Genomic DNA, 18,606 nt, shown 5'->3' on the forward strand with positions numbered 1-18,606 from the left:
ACTGTGGTCTGCTTTCAATTCGAGCAACCACTGGGCATTGGTGTAATGCGATGCCTCCTTTTCCCAGATACTCTTCCAGTAGAGCTCATTTTCAGACTTTGGTGTATCTATCTGCGTCTTCTTACTAGCTGCTGGCCCTGACAGCATTAGTTCCAGAGTCCTGAGGACTTGTGCCAGCCAGCTGTCCATGATCCTGGGTCACCTCTTCAACCTGAGCCTGAGCCTGCTGTTGAAGACGTCCTGCGTGGTTTCTGTTCCAAAGAAGAAATCTCCATCTGGTCCCAATGACTACCAACCCATTGCCCTTACATCGCTCATGATGAAGGTGCTGGAGAGGCTGGTCCTGGCCCACCTCCGACCACAGGTGAAATGATCACAATGTAGTTTTTTGCACACGCAAATACAGATGTACCAAACAGTATTCTGCTGAGGTGTTCAATCAAATCTGAGAGAGACTGATCGGATGTGCTTGAATGTAATGATATTGATAAGGCTTGGGATTTGTTCAAGCAGAGTTTCATAGCTGTTCTTGATAAAGTTGCACCAATGAGGGAAACAAGAATTAAGCATAGAAGTGCATGTTGGATGACATCTGAAATCGTTGATCTGATCAGACAACGTAATAGATGTTTCATAAAGTTTAAAAAGTCTAAACTACCAGCTGACTACAACTCTTATGCTAATCTTAGAAATCAAGTTAGTTGCAAAGAATAACAGGCAAAGTCTGATTTTTTTTTTTTTTTTTTTCTGATTCCATTACTGCAAATGCAAAACAGCCTAAAAAAACTATGGAAAGTTCTAAATGATATGGGATCAACAGCAAAATCAAAATCAAAGTCTGATAAAGCTGGGCTTATTATTGAAAATGAGATGTATTTTGATAAGTGGCAGATTGCCTGCCATTTTAACCATTACTTTACTACCGTTGCTACCAGTCTGGTCAGTAAATTGCCAGGTGCTTCTGATAAATATGGCAAATCATTTGTTAACTCCTTTTATAGAAGCAAAAATGTCTCTGCTGATGCATTTGCAATAAGTCCTGTCTCAGAGGATAAAGTAAGAGTGAGCTTCTCCACCCTGTCAGTGAATAAGGCCACTGGCTTTTACCTTATCCCCTCCAGGTTTCTTAGGGATAGTGCTGAGGTTACATCTAGTATTCTTACTCATGTTATAATCTGTCCATAATTCAGGGTGTTTTTCCAAACAATATGAAGAATGCTAGGGTGGTTCTTGTCTTTAAGAAAAATAGCAGAGCTGATGTTGGGAATTATGGGCCAGTCTCAATTCTGTCAACCACATCAAAGATTTTTGAGCGTCTTGTGTATGAACAGCTTGAGGAGTATCTTATCAGGCATGATCTATTATATGCTCAAATCTGGTTTTAGAGCTGCACATTCTACTGACACCTGTCTTATTCACCTCTTTGACTGTGCGTCAGAATTTAGATCTAGGGAATTATGTTGGTATGCTTCTACTTGACCTGCAAAATGCACTCAAATGGTTCTCTTCTTTCCAAACAGATAGGACACAAGTATGCAATGTTGAGGGGACCCTCTCTGATTCTGAGAGTATAGTATGCAGGGCGTCATATTGTCATTTCTGTGCACTTGTCCAACAATAATTCTTTTCTCTCTCTCCCTCTGCTCCTAGACGGAGCGCACGGAGGCGTGTGATCGGCTCGGCAGCAAGCTGATCACACTCACCTGCCTCTCATCACGTAATCAAGCCGGCTACTTAAGCCGGCTCCAAACCTGCTCCCGTGCCGGAGTATTGCCTTAACTACTCGTGTGCCTGCTCTCAAGCCGTCCTCCTGCCTCCCGTGATCAACATTTCGTTATTCGTTTCCTTGTACTTTGATTATCTCCAGTTGAGCTTGTTCCTGGACGCTTTCTGTTCTCTTGTAAGTGTTATGGTCTTTTGTTACTTTGTGATTCTGATTTGCTACTTTTCCCGTTGAGGTGATTTTCAGTTGTTTTTCCCTTGAAGAGTGTTTTTCCCGTTACGGTGACTTTTTGTTGGTTTTTCGCATGTCCGCGTTTTCCCGTTAAGGTGATTTTCTGTTAGTACTTTGTTGGACAATAAACTTATTTTTTGGTACTCTGCATCTGGGTCCTGGCCTTTCCTCACAAGTCCGTGACAGAATACTCCGGCCAGAATGGACCCAGCGGAGTCAGAAAAACTGAAGCGTGCGATCAGCAGCCAAGCCGCCGTGGTGACTCAGCACGAGTCTTCTCTGCGGCAAGTCATGGAGCACTTGCAACAGCTCACCACCAGCGTGGCCCAGCTGAGCGGACAACTGGCGTCTATCACGGATCAGCTGAGCTCCTCCACCGGTGCCCCCCCACCGGCAGCCGACCAGACCGCCAGCCCGCCTCCGAGCCCCAGAGAGCCGTTTATCCCCATACCAGCCAGGTACTCAGGCGATTTGGGCACGTGTACTCAATTCCTTCACCAGTGTTCCCTAGTGTTTAATCAGCAGCCTAGCACTTACGCTACACACCAGGCAAAAGTAGCCTTCGTAATGAGCTTGTTAACAGGGCAGGCAGCCGCCTGGTCCTTAGCCATTTCCAGTCAACGTTCAGAGTTGATCCCTAATTACCCCCACTTCGCTGATGAAATGAAACGGGTTTTCGATCACCCCGTAAGAGGCAGGCAGGCAGTCAGTCAGTCAACTCCTAGATTTGAGACAGGGTAGCTCCTCGGTATCACAGTACGCTATTCAGTTTTGGATTTTGGCAGCAGAGAGTGGCTGGGGGGACTCGGCCCTTCAGGCCATCTTTCTCAAGGGGCTAGCCGGGGAAATTAAAGATGAGTTAGCCGTGAGGGAAGACAGCTCCTCTTTAAATCAGCTAATAGATCTTTCCATACGGCTAGACAATAGACTCAGGGAAAGAGCACGGGAAAGATCAGAGACGAGGAGGAGGCGGGCTCTCACGGACCACCAGTTCCAGCCTGCGGACTTCTGCGGGCTTCTTCTCCTGGCCCCGCCCACACCTTCCCTGAGACGCATCGGACGTCAGAGGAGGAGTCCATGCAGCTGGGTCGTACACGCTTGTCTCCGGCGGAGCGACAGAGGCGCATCAAGGAGAGGTTGTGCCTTTACTGTGGAAAAGGGGGCCATTTTCGTGATCGCTGTCCAGAGCTGCCAAAAGATCAGGCTCACCAGCAAGCAGGGGGGCCCTGGTGAGCCGCATGTCCTCATCCTCCGCATCACGGATCCAGGTCTCAGGTATGATTCACGGACATGAACAGACTCTTCCAGTCCAAGTGTTGGTGGACTCGGGGGCTGATGATAATTTCATCAACACTGACTTTGTCCACAAACACAAGCTGCCCTTGAGCAAACTGTCCTCCCCTAAGGAGATTCATGCAGTAGATGGAAAATTGTTGGAAATAGTCACTCACAGAACGGATCCGGTCGAACTAGTGTTATCAAGTAATCACCATGAATTTGTTGAGCTTTATGTCATAACCTCACCTCTCACCCCTGTCATTCTGGGAATTCCATGGCTCAAGAGACACAACCCTCACATAGACTGGTCTTCTGCCACCATCCGCAGTTGGAGCCAGGACTGCCACGCCCACTGCCTCCGGTCAGCGGTTCCGGTAAGATTTCCCGGTGAAAAACCTCCTCCCGAGGAAATTGATTTGAAAAAAGTGCCCCCTGAGTACCATGACTTAAAGGAGGTGTTTAGCAAGTCTTCCGCCACCTCACTCCCTCCACATAGACCTTATGACTGTGCCATAGACTTGCTCCCCGGAGCCCCCCTCCCAACTAAGCGCCTATACAATCTCTCCAAGCCGGAAAGGGAGTCTATGGAGATGTACATCAATGACTCCTTAGCAGCAGGCCTCATCTGTCCTTCTTCTTCTCCGGTGGGTGCAGGTTTTTTCTTCGTAGAGAAGAAAGATAAGTCCCTGCGCCCTTGCATAGACTACACAGGCCTAAATGAAATCACTGTGAACCACTGTGAAGATGGGTCCCCAGGCACCGGTCTGGCTGCCCACCGCTCCTGGTCTGCCACGGAGGAGGGACGACCAGGATGGGTTAAAGGCGGAAGTCAAATTTCACCCCGTGTGCAGTGTCCAGCATGTGCATGTGTGTGACAAATAAAGGGGAATGTCTCCCCCCGATTCTTCTTCTTCTTCTTCTGTCAAAAACAAATATCCACTTCCACTAATTGACTCTGCTTTCAGCCCCCTTCACGATGCATGTCTGTTCACTAAACTGGACCTAAGGAACGCCTATCACCTGGTCCGCATTAGGGAGGGCGACGAGTGGAAGACCGCCTTCAACACGCACCTGGGACACTTCGAGTACCTCGTCATGCTTTTTGGACTGACCAACGCACCAGCAGTGTTTCAAGCTCTGGTAAACGATGTGTTGAGAGATTTGTTGAACCGTGTAGTTTTTGTATATCTGGACGACATCTTAATTTTCTCACGCTCTTTAGAGGAGTATGTAACACATGTGCGAGAAGTGTTGAAAAGGCTATGGCAAAACAAACTATTCGTTAAAGCAGAGAAGTGTGAATTTCATGCCTCATCAGTGAGCTTCTTGGGCTATGTGATAGAGAAGGGGCAACTCCGAGCTGACCCCTCCAAAGTAAAGGCGGTCAAGGAGTGGCCCGTGCCAACTAGCCGTAAACAGTTACAACGCTTCCTAGGATTTGCCAACTTCTACAGGAGGTTTATCTGGGACTACAGCCGCATAGCGGCTCCCCTAAATCAGCTCACATCCCCCAAGGTCAGTTTTGTGTGGTCTCCTGTAGCTAACACAGCTTTTGACCAACTAAAGAACATGTTTATTAATGCGCCTGTCCTTACCCATCCAGATCCTGCGGAGCAGTTTGTGGTAGAGGTTGATGCCTCAGACACCGGGGTCGGGGCCGTGCTCTCTCAACGCCTGCCTGCGGACAACAAGCTCCATCCCTGCGCATTCTTCTCCAGACGCCTCTCTCCAGCCGAGAGGAACTATGACGTGGGAAACCGGGAGTTGTTGGCGGTGGTGCTGGCCCTGCAAGAGTGGAGGCATTGGCTGGAGGGGACAGCCAAGCCGTTCGTAGTATGGACGGATCACAAGAACCTCTCTTACCTCCGCACCGCCAAACGTTTGAACTCACGTCAGGCCCGGTGGGCCCTTTTTCTAGGCCGCTTCCAGTTCACCCTCACCTACCACCCCGGCTCTAGAAACATCAAACCTGATGCTCTCTCCCGGCAATTTACGGTGGAGGGGAGGGAGGCCGACGCGGAGACAATCCTCTCACCGGGCTGTGTGTTGGGGGCGGTCCGCTGGCAGGTGGAGCGGGAGGTGCAGGATGCTCTTCAGGGCCAAACGGTGCCGGCTGGCTGTCCGCAGAACCGACTGTTCGTTCCCGAGAGGGTGAGATCCTCCGTGCTCACATGGGGGCACACGTCACAGGTGGCTTGCCACCCAGGGGTCCACCGAACCCTAGCCCTCCTTCAATAGAGATTCTGGTGGCCCAGCATGGCCGCAGATGTGCGGGCCTTCGTGGCAGCCTGCACTACATGCGCCAGGAATAAGGTCTCCCGCCGGCCCCCAGCGGGACTCCTCCAGCCTCTACCTATTCCCTCTCGTCCCTGGTCCCACATCGCCGTGGACTTTATTACTGGACTCCCGTCGTCAGAAGGTAATGACACTATTCTGACAATCATTGACCGGTTCTCCAAGGCGGTTCATTTTGTCCCTCTTCCCAAACTCCCCTCCGCCTTGGAGACCGCAAACTTACTTGTGACTCATGTGTTCAGGCTCCATGGCATCCCCACAGATATAGTGTCAGACAGAGGTCCTCAGTTCACGTCCCAGGTCTGGAAGGCGTTCTGTCGGGCTCTGGGCGCCACCACCAGTCTCACGTCTGGTTACCACCCTCAATCTAACGGGCAGACAGAGCGTGCCAATCAAGACCTGGAGACCGCCCTGCGCTGCGTCGCCGCCCGTCTGCCCTCCTCCTGGGCCACGCATCTCCCCTGGGTGGAGTATGCACACAACACCCTTATCAGCTCGGCCACCGGTCTCTCACCCTTCATGGTGAACTCAGGTTTCCAGCCTCCCCTATTCCCGAGCCAAGAGTCCGAGGCTGCGGTTCCATCGGTGCGGGCCCAGTTCCGCCAAGTCCAGCGGGTATGGCGGGAGACAAGAGCCGCACTGGGCAGAACAGCTGAACAGAACCGAAGGCTGGCCGACCGTCGCCGGGTCCCCACCCCCGAGTACAAGGTGGGGCAGCAAGTCTGGCTGTCTTCCCGAGATCTCCCCCTGCAGACCGACTCAAGAAAAATGGCGCCCAGATACATCGGTCCTTTCCCAGTAGAAAAAATAATAAACCCCAGCGCCGTCAGACTCCGCCTCCCGGCCTCCCTCAATGTCCATCCTGTTTTCCACGTCTCCCTCCTCAAACCCGTTGCAGAGAGTCCCCTCCAGCCGGCCGCTCCACCGCCTCCTCCCCCTCGCCTCATCGAAGGACACCCAGCATACACCGTGACGCGCATCCTGGACGTCCGCAGGCGGGGCAGAGGCTACCAGTATCTTGTTGATTGGGAGGGGTACGGCCCCGAGGAGCGCTCTTGGATTGGGCGCTCCCTCATCCTCGACCCACAGCTGCTCCGGGATTTCTACAGCAGGTATCCGGGTAAGCCAGGTAGGACGCCAGGTGGCGTCCCTTAGGGGGGAGGTACTGTCATGTTGTCATTCCTGTGCACTTGTCCGACAATAATTCTCTTCTCTCTCTCCCTCTGCTCCTAGACGGAGCGCACGGAGGCGGGGTGATCGGCTCGGCAGCAGGCTGATCACACTCACCTGCCTCTCATCACGTAATCAAGCCGGCTACTTAAGCCGGCTCCAAACCTGCGCCCGTGCCGGAGTATTGCCTTAACTACTCGTGTGCCTGCTCTCAAACCGTCCTCCTGCCTCCCGTGATCAACATTTCGTTATTCGTTTCCTTGTACTTTGATTATCTCCAGTTGAGCCTGCTCCTGGACGCTTTCTGTTCTCTTGTAAGTGTTATGGTCTTTTGTTACTTTGTGATTCTGATTTGCTACTTTTCCCGTTGAGGTGATTTTCAGTTGTTTTTCCCTTGAAGAGTGTTTTTCCCGTTACGGTAACTTTTTGTTGGTTTTTCGCGTGTCCGCGTTTTCCCGTTAAGGTGATTTTCTGTTAGTACTTTGTTGGACAATAAACTTATTTTTTGGTACTCTGCATCTGGGTCCTGGCCTTTCCTCACAAGTCCGTGACACAGGGTGCCACAAGGCTTGATCCTGGGGCCCCTGTTATTTTTATTGTACATAAATGACATGTCAGCTGTGGTACAGTGCAAATTGTTATTATATGCCGATGATTCTGCTTTACTTGTCCCAGGGCGTAATGTTAAAGACATTGAAAATACTCTTTGTATTGAGCTTGAGTCTGTCAACCAGTGGCTTGTGGACAATAAGCTCTCTATGCATCAGGGCAAGACTGAATCAATCTTACAAAAAGGTACAAAAAGGAAGTTGGCAAAATCAAATACTTTAAAAGCGATATGTAATGGGTCTGAAATTGTGCCTAAATCAAGTGTCACATATCTGGGTCTAACACTGAATCAATCAATTTATTGGTGAATCTATTGCAGCCAAAGTTTTAGCCAAATGTGCCTGTAAGTTTAAGTTTTTATATCGCAAGACAAAGCATTTAGATTTTTCTGCAAAGAAATTATTGGTGCTGATTCAATGTCATGTGGATTTAGCTTGCTCTGCATGGTTTTCTGGGTTGGCTGTGAAAGTGTGTGAGACCCATAGTACCTACAGCCAGGGTTCTAAATTAACACCCGCCAACCCGCCAAATGCGGGTTAAAATTCATATTGGCGGGTGTAAATAAAAACTTACTAGCCAATTTGGCCGGTAATGCATTAGGCAATCATGTCAGTCAGAGCCGCTCTACAGTTCTTGGTCATTTGTCCCCCGGACAGTCCGTCCTACATTTCCCATGAACACTGTCGTAATACTACGTGATGACGTACAAGACGCCCATTGGCTGTGCGCAGGCACACTACAGTTTGTAGTGCAACCGGCGCGAGAAACCACGGAAACGCAAACACAAAGAAGAAGAGGAAGAATGAACGGCGGCGTATAAACTGTAAAAAAGGAGACTGAGCTAGCTAAAAGTAAAAAGTAAAGTTAAACTAAATGCGTGGTTGGGACAGACGTCTGGGGGGAGAAGAGGAAGGAGGCAGGGGATGAGAATGTCGACAAAGCGTGCGAAACGAAGAAAAGAAAGTTTAACGCTAAATGGCTGACAGGTCGTGAATGGCTTGTGTTTGATCACGAAAATGCCGTCATGTTTTGTAAGGATTGCCGCATGTACACGAAAGAAAAAAACAAGACGAATAATTTTGTGGTGGGGACTAATAATTTTGAAGTCGAGGCAGTAAAGGACCATGAGTGCCCGAAGTCATCAGGAGAGCCTAAGGAGTCTGCAATACTGACTGCTGCACTATTTGTGTTTTCTAGTTGTACATACATAATTCAATTTATTACCAATGCAATTTTTTGCAAGTGTTTAAGTCATGGCTGTTACTTATATATATTTCTTATTAAAGACGGGAAGCAGAAACACTTTAAGTTGAAAGGAAAAATACATTTTATTAGGAATGTAATGATACTAAATACTGGAAAAATGTCTTTTATAAAATAATAAATCTGACAGCATTTTTTGTTTGTATAAATTAAATGTTTGCACTTTCTGTGTATATTTTGTTTCATGTGTTGTACTTTCTGTGCATTTTTCATGCCAACAATGTAAATAAAATGATCAAATGCATTCAGTGGCACTCATAATCTCTCTTATTTTCACCGGGAAAAAATTTGGCTAGTGGAAATTCTGATTGGCTGGTAACTTTAGAAGGTCACCAGCCACATTGGCTGGTGATCAAAAAAGTTAATTTAGAACCCTGCCTACAGCTAGTAATGCAGTTAATTTTTTTTTTCTTTTACACTGGTATCTTGGCTCAGAATAGTTTGTCTACTGCTACACAACTTCTATCATCAGGAGGGATTTTTAAAAGACAGGTCAAGCAGATTTTATGGAATGAGCTGGATATTTTCTTATTTATTTTGTTTTATGTCATGTGTCTTCCTACCTCCCCAGAAATTTTCGGATGACTCAACGGTGGGGTGTATAAAGGATGGACGGGAGGAGGAATGCAGAGCAGTGGTGGACGATTTTGTGGAATGGTCTGGCCAACGTGACCAAGACCAAGGAGATGGTGATTGATTTCAGAAGCAATAGGACGACCACACAACCACTGTGTATTCTGGAGGAGAATGTTGCAGTGGTAGAGGATTACAAATGTGTTGAGTGCACCTTAACAACATACTGAACTGGAAAACTACCATTGACACTGTTTACAAGAAGGGGATGAGCAGACTCTATTTCCTGAGGAGGCTCAGATCATTCAATTTGCGCAGCAAGATGTTGAAGATCTTGTACCAGTCTGTTGTTACCAGTGCACTCTTCTTTGCTGCAGTGTGCTGGAGGAGCAGCATTGGAGCCGTCAACACAGACTGAATAAACTGATCAGGAAGGCCGGCTCCATTATTGGCTGCAAACTAGACACTTGGGGAGAGGAGGACACTGGACAGACTGTTATCCATCATGGATAACCCTGAACACCCTCTTCACCACCTCGTGGACAGACAGCGAAGCTCCTTCTCCAATAGACCAACAACAAACAACAAACAAGGACCGTTTCAGGAAATCATTCCTGCCATGAGCCATCACACTGTACAATAGCAACTTAACAAGTTAATCCACCAACCTCACAAACCCCAATATTTTACATATTATCTGCACTACTGCAATATTGCACATACGATCTACTCTTTCCATTTATTTATCATCTGAAACTGCACAATTTTTTTGCTGTAAATACTTTCTTGTACACTGAGTTATATTGTATTTTTATAATAATAATAATGATCAGAAGGACAATCCCCTTTATTTGTCACACAGTAACATCCACATGCACACACACGCCATGCACTGGTGAAATTTGTCCTCCTCCTTTAACCCATCCTGGTTGTCCTTCCTCCGCGGCAGACCAGGAGCGGAGGGCTGCCATCCGACCGCCGCCCGGGGACCCAGTTCTTTTTGTCACCATTGGTCAGGTGGTGATCTTCTTGCATGTATGTATGTAGGATATTTTTATGGAGGATGCCCCAGGTGAACACGGGGAGAACATGCAAACTCCACACAGAAAGGCCCTTTTTCCCTCAAGCAGCAGGTGGAGGACACGCCCCCGGTGCCCACAGCGAGAATCGAACCCGGCTGTGAGGCGACAGTGTTACCACCGTGCCACTGTGCCACCTAATATTATACTATTAGAATATTATATAATATGTATTATACATATAATACAACATTATATATAACTATATATTCTGTTATGGTTTTATTTTTAACAAACTGCTGTTATTGCACAGTGAGGAGGCAGACATTGCTGCTGCTGTTTGGCTGCTGGCTCACCGAGTTCTCGTCGCACAGTGAGGAGGCAGACATTGTCGTGATCATCAGACTCTCTGCTTTCATATGATACAGGCTTGTGTGGCTTGTGTGAAGTGGTGAACACAACAGACACTCTAAAGTGGATGTACGCTATTTTCGTGTTTTCATTATATGCCCATATGATTTATTGTGGTATGAATTATGTTTCATTTGGGTGGCAATGCTTGGTAGAGGCTTTTAGCTGAGTTTCTCCCCTTATTCTGGTATGGTACAAGTTATATGGAGAGGTCTGTTTATTCATCATAGTTAGTACTACTCAGCTAGTTAAAACAGCTATATAAGTCTTCTGTAGCATTAGAGGAGCTTTTTCAAGTCAGAGAAATTAATCCTGACATCAATATGATGTCATCAGGGTCAGAGATGTAGTACAATTTTAGTACCACAGTGCACCAACGATGCATTTGCATGCACGCACACTGTTGTGGCACTGTTCCTCCATCTATAACAGACGACACAATCAAATGTTCGACTGACCTTATGAATAGCCTCATCATTGTGAGAATTTTGTGAAAGTCAGCCAAACATCTACAACCCCAATTCCAAAACAGTTGTTGTAAAATGTAAATTTGAAAAAAAAAAAAAAAGCAATCATTTGCAAATTAAATGTATTTAACAAACAACAGTTTTACATTGCGTACATTAGCCCATGTAGTAATATCCTTTGTACAATCATGTCTTTCACAAAGTGGTGAACCTCAGTCCATCCTTGCTTGTGAACTTCTTCTTCCTCCTGTTCAACTATCTTCTATCTGACATTTTTCCAGTGGTTAGCACGAGCGAGCACAGCAGCACTTGGTTCAACTGTCAATCCACAGACGGTTCAGTGTTTTCCAGGCAGCCCAAGGATGATTGTGGCTGGTAGTGAGGCATTTTGTTGGGGTGATGCCTCTCTCCATCCATTGGGTTGTCTGGCTGCCAAGGCTCTTCCACTGGTTCTGCCATTCAGTCATCCTGGCATCAGTTGGGGTGGTCTCTAGTACTTCAGTGGTGTCCAGGAAACTGCTCCTGGAGCTGAGGTATTTATGGGAAGCAGAGTGCTTGTGGAATGGGTGTCGGTTGTTTTTGGCCTGCTTTGTGCAGTCTGCTTTTGTGATGACTGCTCTGTGGACATCAGGGGGAGGGATGCCACAGAGGGCATAAAGGCAGTGGACAGGAGTTGTTTGAATGCACTGTCACTATCCTGCAGGTCTCATTGTGGATACGGTCTAATTTACATGTATAGCACAGTCATGCTTGGCAGGCATATTCAGTGGTGGGGAAGATCAAGGCTAGTGCCAATGTATGCAGTGTACTTGGGTGAGCCCCCCACTTTGAGTTTGTTAATTGTCATAGAAGAATGTTCCTGGTGGAGACCTTAGCTCTCATTTTTTGGATATGTGCCTTCTAACTGAGGATGCAATCTAAAATTACTTGCAGATAGACTGGTGGGATGCGCTATGTGGAGGCCTCTGCTTGCATCTCTGCTTGTGAATGACTGAGCCTTTCAAGGATGGCCCTCTCGTGCCCATTTATGACATTATCACCTGTTACCAATTAATCTGTTTACCCATGGAATGTTACAAACAAGTGTTCTGGGTTGTTTTTTTTTTTTTTTTGTATTATTCTACCACTTTCTGTCCTTTCTTGCCCCTGTTCCAGCTTATTTGAGAGATGTTTGTGGCACCAAATTCAGAAAATGCACATATTTACAAAAGCCAATGAAGTTGATGAGATAAAGTATTAAATATATTGTCTTTGTATTAGTTTTTAGGATTTTTAGTCAATGAATCCCCTTATGTCTTCTTTGCAGGAAGGACAGCATGGCCACACATCTGATCTTACTCAACAGCACACAATCATCATCAACAGTGTGTTGTGTAACTGCAAGCTTTCAGAACACCAGCTTGGAAATATTTTCCTTTTCGCAAAAAAACATGGCATACATTTTCACATTACAGTGTTAATATAGATTTCTATACATTTGACTTTGAACCAAATGTCATTATATAATGTTAATATTATGTTTGATTTTCTATGAAGCACCTCAGCAATAAGAGCTATTTTGTTTTACAGTCACCAGTCATAAAACTCTCCAAACATTTTTTCCATTGACAATAATGAACACCGCGGCGACACAGTGGCGCAGCAGGTAGTGCCTCACAGCAAGAAGGCTGCCGGTCCGATCCCCGGGTCAGGTAGGGCCTTTCTGTGTGAAGTTCGCATGTTCTTCCCGTGCATGCGTGGATTCTCTCCGGGCACTCCGGCTTCCTCCCACAGACCAAAAACATGCTCATTAGATTAATTGGTGACTCTAATTGTCCTTAGGTGTGAGTGTGAGCGTGAATGGTTGTCTGTCTCTATATGTTGCCCTGCAATCAACTGGGGACCGGTTCAGGGTGTACCCCGCCTCTCGCCCGTTGACAGCTGGGATAGGCTCCTGCCCCCCCCGCAAACCCCCAAAAGGGATAGTAGGTATAGAAAATGAATGAATGAATAATGAACACCATTTTGTGTCCAATATAATCCAACATGTTATTGCTGTTGTACAAAAACCCTGTTATCAACGTTTAGAGACAGATAAGTTAACTGTCATACTGTCATCAATTTCCTTCTAAAATTATACATTTGGCTATAAATGATATAAAGCATGATTGGCTAGTGAAAGAAATGCTTTAATTTATCGATATATATGTTGCCTTTGGGATCCATATTTAGAAAGTACGATATCTCTTTTCATTGCTTTGCTGATGATGTGCAAATCTATTTGCCACTAAAAATGAATGAGCGACCCTCTGTTCAGGTCTTACTAGACTTCCTCAAAGATATCCAAACTTGGATGGCAGTGAACTTTCTGTCTCTGAACAAAAATAAAACTGAGATAATTTTATTTGGTCAGCAAAATCTGCTGGATGGACATGACAGCGCTATTGGCACCTTTAAGTCCTACTGTCATCCTTATGCAAGGAACCTTGGTGTTATTTTAGACAGTAACTTTAGGTTTGATAAGCAGATATCCTCCATAGTCAAAACAAGCTTTTTTTCAATTAAGGATTTTGGCAAAAGCTAAGGCATATCTTCCAAGAAATGTTTTTGAAAGAGTGATTCATACCTTTATTACCTCACGTTTAGATTATTGTAATTCGTTGTTTGTTGGCCTTGACCAGACAGCACTGCGCCGCTTGCAGGTCGTTCAAAATGCTGCCGCCCACCTGCTGACTGGAAAGAAAAGGCGTGAGCACATTAGTCCTGTCCTTGCATCTTTGCACTGGCTGCCCATTAATTTTAGGATCCAGTTTAAAGTTTTACTAATTGTTTTTAAATGTGTAAATGGTTTGGCACCACCTTATTTCTCAGAGCTTGTACAGTTGCACACCACTGCTAGGGCGCTTAGGTCGTCAAACCAGCTGCTCTTGGCAGTACCTAGGTCCAGGCTCTCCACTCGTGGAGACAGAGCCTTCTCAGTGGTGGCCCCTAAGCTGTGGAATAGCCTACCTCTCCATGTTAGAGCTGCACAGTCCGTTGAGCACTTTAAAACACTCCTAAAAACATATCGTTTCTCCTTGGCATTCACTCCCAGCTAGGCGAGCAATCTTGGCCTTCTCTCCCTCTCTCTTTTTACATTCTTTTTTACTTTCTTTTATTCTAAATTTGTTTTAGATTGACTTCTTATTATATCTTGTATTGTTTTATTTATTATAGTGTTTATGATATGTTGTGATTTTACTACTGTATAGCACTTTGGTCAACTGAGGTCGTTTTTTAATGTGTTTTATAAATAAATCGTGACTTGACTTGACTTGACTTGACGAAATACAATAAATTATAAAGCTGGAATCACAAGGTTTTCATATAACAACAATATGTGAAACCCACATTCTGTTAGGCTTTAGCCGCTAAATAGTTAGGACCCAAGGATGCAGACCTGGACACAGGACTTATGCAGCAAATAACGATTTATTAACAAAATGGAAAAACAAAAGGCACACTCGAGCGAGTGGAGAAACAACAAAACGAAAGGCGCACTCAAAAGGAGTGGAGAATAACCAAACTAAAGGAGCTCCGATGAGGCGGGTATGTGGTATAGACACGCGTGGAAGCAGCAGGTAGGCACTGGAAACAAAAGAAGCACACAATCAGTGGCAATACTAAACAGTCGAGCATTAACTGTTTCTCAGGATGAGGGGAAGACAAAAGAGACGTAGTATTCACAACAAGAAGACCAGACACCGTTATGGGAGGATGAGGAATAATCCGGCACAGGTAAGAGAGGGCTCTCTCCTTAAATACTGTGCCAATCAGGAACAATGCCTCACAGGTGAGCCCCAGCAGGGGCGGAGTTAGTTGGGAGCATGGAGACGCCCCGCTGCACAGACAGGGGAGAACAGACAGACAGCAAACAATAGGGAAAAAGGGCAAGGAAACACACAAGGAAAGACAGGCAGGCAGGATCCTAACACATTCAACAAAACCTTTCTGGTATAGAAGTCAACATCACACAGTCACCATCAACAGTTTGTTGTGCAACTGCAAGCAATCAGATCTAGGTAACAAAGACTAGAAAAATTGCTATATCAAAATAATTACTTACAGCCAAACATTACAGCCAAGCTAACTAGCATCAGCTCAGGATGCAACCAAAAGTGCTGCATGCTATTGGAGCTTGCAGTAAAACTGCACGTTACTGATATATTCAAAAAACAACTTCAGAGTACTGAACATAGATATGTGATTGTAACATTGCTGACATGCACCCACCTTCACCTTGGAAGTGTTTTCTTTTGCTCGGGCACATATGGTGCAAGAGAACAAATCATATCGTGCTATCCAACCAGGTGATTCTAAAACTATACATATGTATGGCAAGCATATCAATTTTGTATACAGTCATACATGAATTCAGTCCCCGGGCGCCGGTCTGACTGCCCACTGCTCCTGGTCTGCCACGGAGGAGGGACGACCAGGATGGGTGAAAGGACAAATTTCACCTCGTGTGCAGTGCGTGCATGTGCATGTGTGTGACAAATAAAGGGGAATGTCTCCCCCCGATTCTTCTTCTGATTCTTCTTCTTCTTGCAAATGGAACCACATTTGAAACATCTATTGGGAAGGAAAGTTGCAGTGCAGACAGAGGTCAACCTCATCTCATAGGCTATGAATGAAGTTAAGCAAGGTTTCATATACTGCAGGCATTGTGGATGCAGCACAAGCTGGTCACAAGCAAGTCTTATAAGAGATGTGACTGAGTTGCATTGTGGGAAGTGCAAAATACAGTTTTTGTGGCTTGACCCATACCAAAAAAGGCTCTTGTCCACAAGTATCACAGCTTTCACTGTGTAAGTCAATAGGGAGTCATTATGAAACATTTCTGTGTCAAAAACACAGACATGAAGCCACCAGAAACAATATTTGATATGGGCTTCATATTCACCTGACTTTCAAGTCAATGATTGGCAGCAGTAAGCCAGAACCACAGATGGAAACTCACATGAACACAGGAAGAAGTTACAGGATCTACACATAAAGGACATTGGGCAGGGCATCATTGCACAAGTGTCTCAATGATTGTGTGACAGTTGTGTGCCTTCCCTGTCTGTTTGTCAAGGATCTGGGCGCACTGTAAAACCTGTACAACACTGTATGGTCACGCATGAGCTAATTGGAGTGTGTCATTTTAAATCTCAGTAAAACTCTTGCTGTCAGTCAGTGGAATTTGATTTTCCTCTGCAGGTCCTGATGATGCAAGATGACAGCTTAACCTGTCCAATGAATGTGAATGAATGTTAATTTGTGATAACACCTCTTTCTTTGTATGTAGCAAATCAATTTGAACAACAAATAGATCATGACTAAAACACAACAATGGAAGTATGAAATTGACTCAACAAAAACTGAAACACTAATCCAACACTCCCTCAATGCTTAATGTCCTTTTCTTCATGGTTTGTCTCAAACAGCAATCACTTACTGCCATTGTTAGACTTGTTAATTAACTAGCGCACACACACACACACACACACACACACACACACACACACACACACACACACACACACACTCCTTAGAGTGGTGAGAGTGACACTGCTCTCCTCCTACTAGGTTAACATACCTGTCTAGCAGGTAGATTTGGCCACAGACGTAGCTTACTGGAAACTTCACAATCTCTGCCAGAAAAAATACAAGCAAGGGAGAGGTGGATTTTTACTGCTGTGATCTCAGGGCATTGTCAGTGGATAAACACAGTGAGTCATTATGCCCTTCCCCACAGTCACTTATTAAATTAACCTTTCTACACTTTATTTTTCTTTACCACCAATCCCTCTATGCTCAATAAAATCACAAACACACACATACATAGTCACATGTACATGGATATTTCATTCTATGATCATAACACCTACACAATACATAATGTAACTGTGAATCATGTAATGTAAATCTTGCCAGTCTCCACAGTAGGTAGGTAACTTACTAATACTATCACGTTATTTTATAATTAGTGTTCAATCCCCAAAGGTTGACAGGGTCTCTCAAATATGACTCCAATACTAGAAATTGTGTTTTTTCAAGGAAATATGAGCCCAGGTGGCCAGACAGTGGCTGTGTAATTATGGCCCAAAAATTCTGAAAAGGCCCTTTAGAATGTAAGTCTAATTAACTTGAAATTGGACACAGTCCAGCTCAATGTACTCTACCACAAAGCCTCTTGGGCCACAAAAGTCTGCCATGATGGATTTTCCACCATTTAGAATAAAAAAAAAAACATGAATAGAACTTGTTGGATGGTTTACAGCATTGCGGGCGTGATGTACATATTTCGATTATAAATGAGTGAGACTGGTTGAAAAACATGGCTGTCATCAACTACAAAAAAACCACAAGTGACAGGACTTCGAAGCAAATGGCCATAGATCATTAATCATTTGTACAAACATCAATAGGGGTTCATATCTGTTGGGAATAGGCATACCTAAGCATTTCAGCCAAAGCTGTAGGTGTCACAAATACCAAAAAATGTGCACCTCAAAGCCCAGTGAACAGAATCTATACCCATCCCGCTGTTGCAAGAGAGCAAGCAATACCATCAAAGACCTCACCCACCCAGCACACAAACTGTTCACCCTCCTCCCATCTGGAAAGCACTACTGCAGCATGTGGAGCAAAACTACCAGACTCAAAAACAGCTTTTTCCCCTCAGGCCATCAGACTACTCAACTCAGTCAAGACAATCCCATGATCATTACACAAACAAAGACCAACTGACTGTCAAAATAACTTAAAATAACTCAATGTTTGCACTATGCTCTTTATATGCACAATATCATACATGTTTACAATTGCATCTCCATGCTGCTTCTGCACTTGCACTTTCTGCATTGCATCCTTTATTATTGCACCTCAATAACATACCTCAAAATCTGACTACACTCTGGCACACTGTAAATATTTTAAATAAATCATATGTCCATTGTCTGTCTGCATACGTTGTGTCCAGTGCTGTTGTCAGTTTGCACTATTATGTTATATGTTGTGTGTTATATATTACTTGCACATTGGAGTATGGAGAAACATAATTTCAATCCTCTGTGTAACCTCCTGTTGCATTGTTTGGTTGACAATAAAGTTCACTTTGACTTTGAATTTCACAAATTTCAGTGTGCATGCTGACAGCATACGCTGAATCTGGAGACTGGAATGCGCAGCATCCTCTTCACACAAATCTGCAGCAATATGGGATGGGATGGGTAAGGGGTGTAACATGCCAGCTGGAGGGCAATGAGAAGCTTTACTTCAGGCACACACAGTACAAGCTACCACAAATTGTTTAGTGTCCTGAGAGACCGTGGCCCACCAGAAGGATTGCTGGAGAAATTTAAGGGTGTGATGAATACCAGGATGCCCCACTGAAGAACTTGTGAACAAACAGAGTTTAGAACAAACATGCAGCCCACAGGCCCATTACCAGGATCAGGTTCACTTTCCTGTGCCTCTCTTACCACCCTCTCAATCTCCCACAAGGCTGCCAAGATGGTCTCAAGATGGTCTCAGGATCTGTGTCACAAGAGTCGGGAGA

At 45.3% G+C, this 18,606-nt stretch overlaps 1 protein-coding gene across 2 annotated transcripts in view; it reads left to right on the forward strand.

Annotated features, from left to right (window-relative positions):
* The window catches only part of LOC143332621 (uncharacterized), a 30,124-nt gene extending 12,041 nt beyond the window's left edge, over positions 1–18,083 (forward strand). Inside the window, exons 1-2 of one of the 2 annotated variants that reach the window (XM_076750265.1) lie at positions 1,965–2,412; positions 9,141–18,083. In XM_076750265.1, coding sequence (XP_076606380.1) covers positions 2,156–2,412; positions 9,141–9,174 — 291 coding nt within the window. In that variant the 5' untranslated portion in view covers positions 1,965–2,155 and the 3' untranslated portion in view covers positions 9,175–18,083. Of the gene's footprint in view, positions 1–1,964; positions 2,413–9,140 lie in introns of those variants that run through there. The other variant, XR_013078231.1, reaches the window with a different exon arrangement.
* The last annotated feature ends 523 nt before the right edge of the window (positions 18,084–18,606 follow it).

Source organism: Chaetodon auriga, chromosome 15, assembly GCF_051107435.1.
Source record: "Chaetodon auriga isolate fChaAug3 chromosome 15, fChaAug3.hap1, whole genome shotgun sequence".
Lineage (NCBI taxonomy): Eukaryota > Metazoa > Chordata > Actinopteri > Chaetodontiformes > Chaetodontidae > Chaetodon > Chaetodon auriga.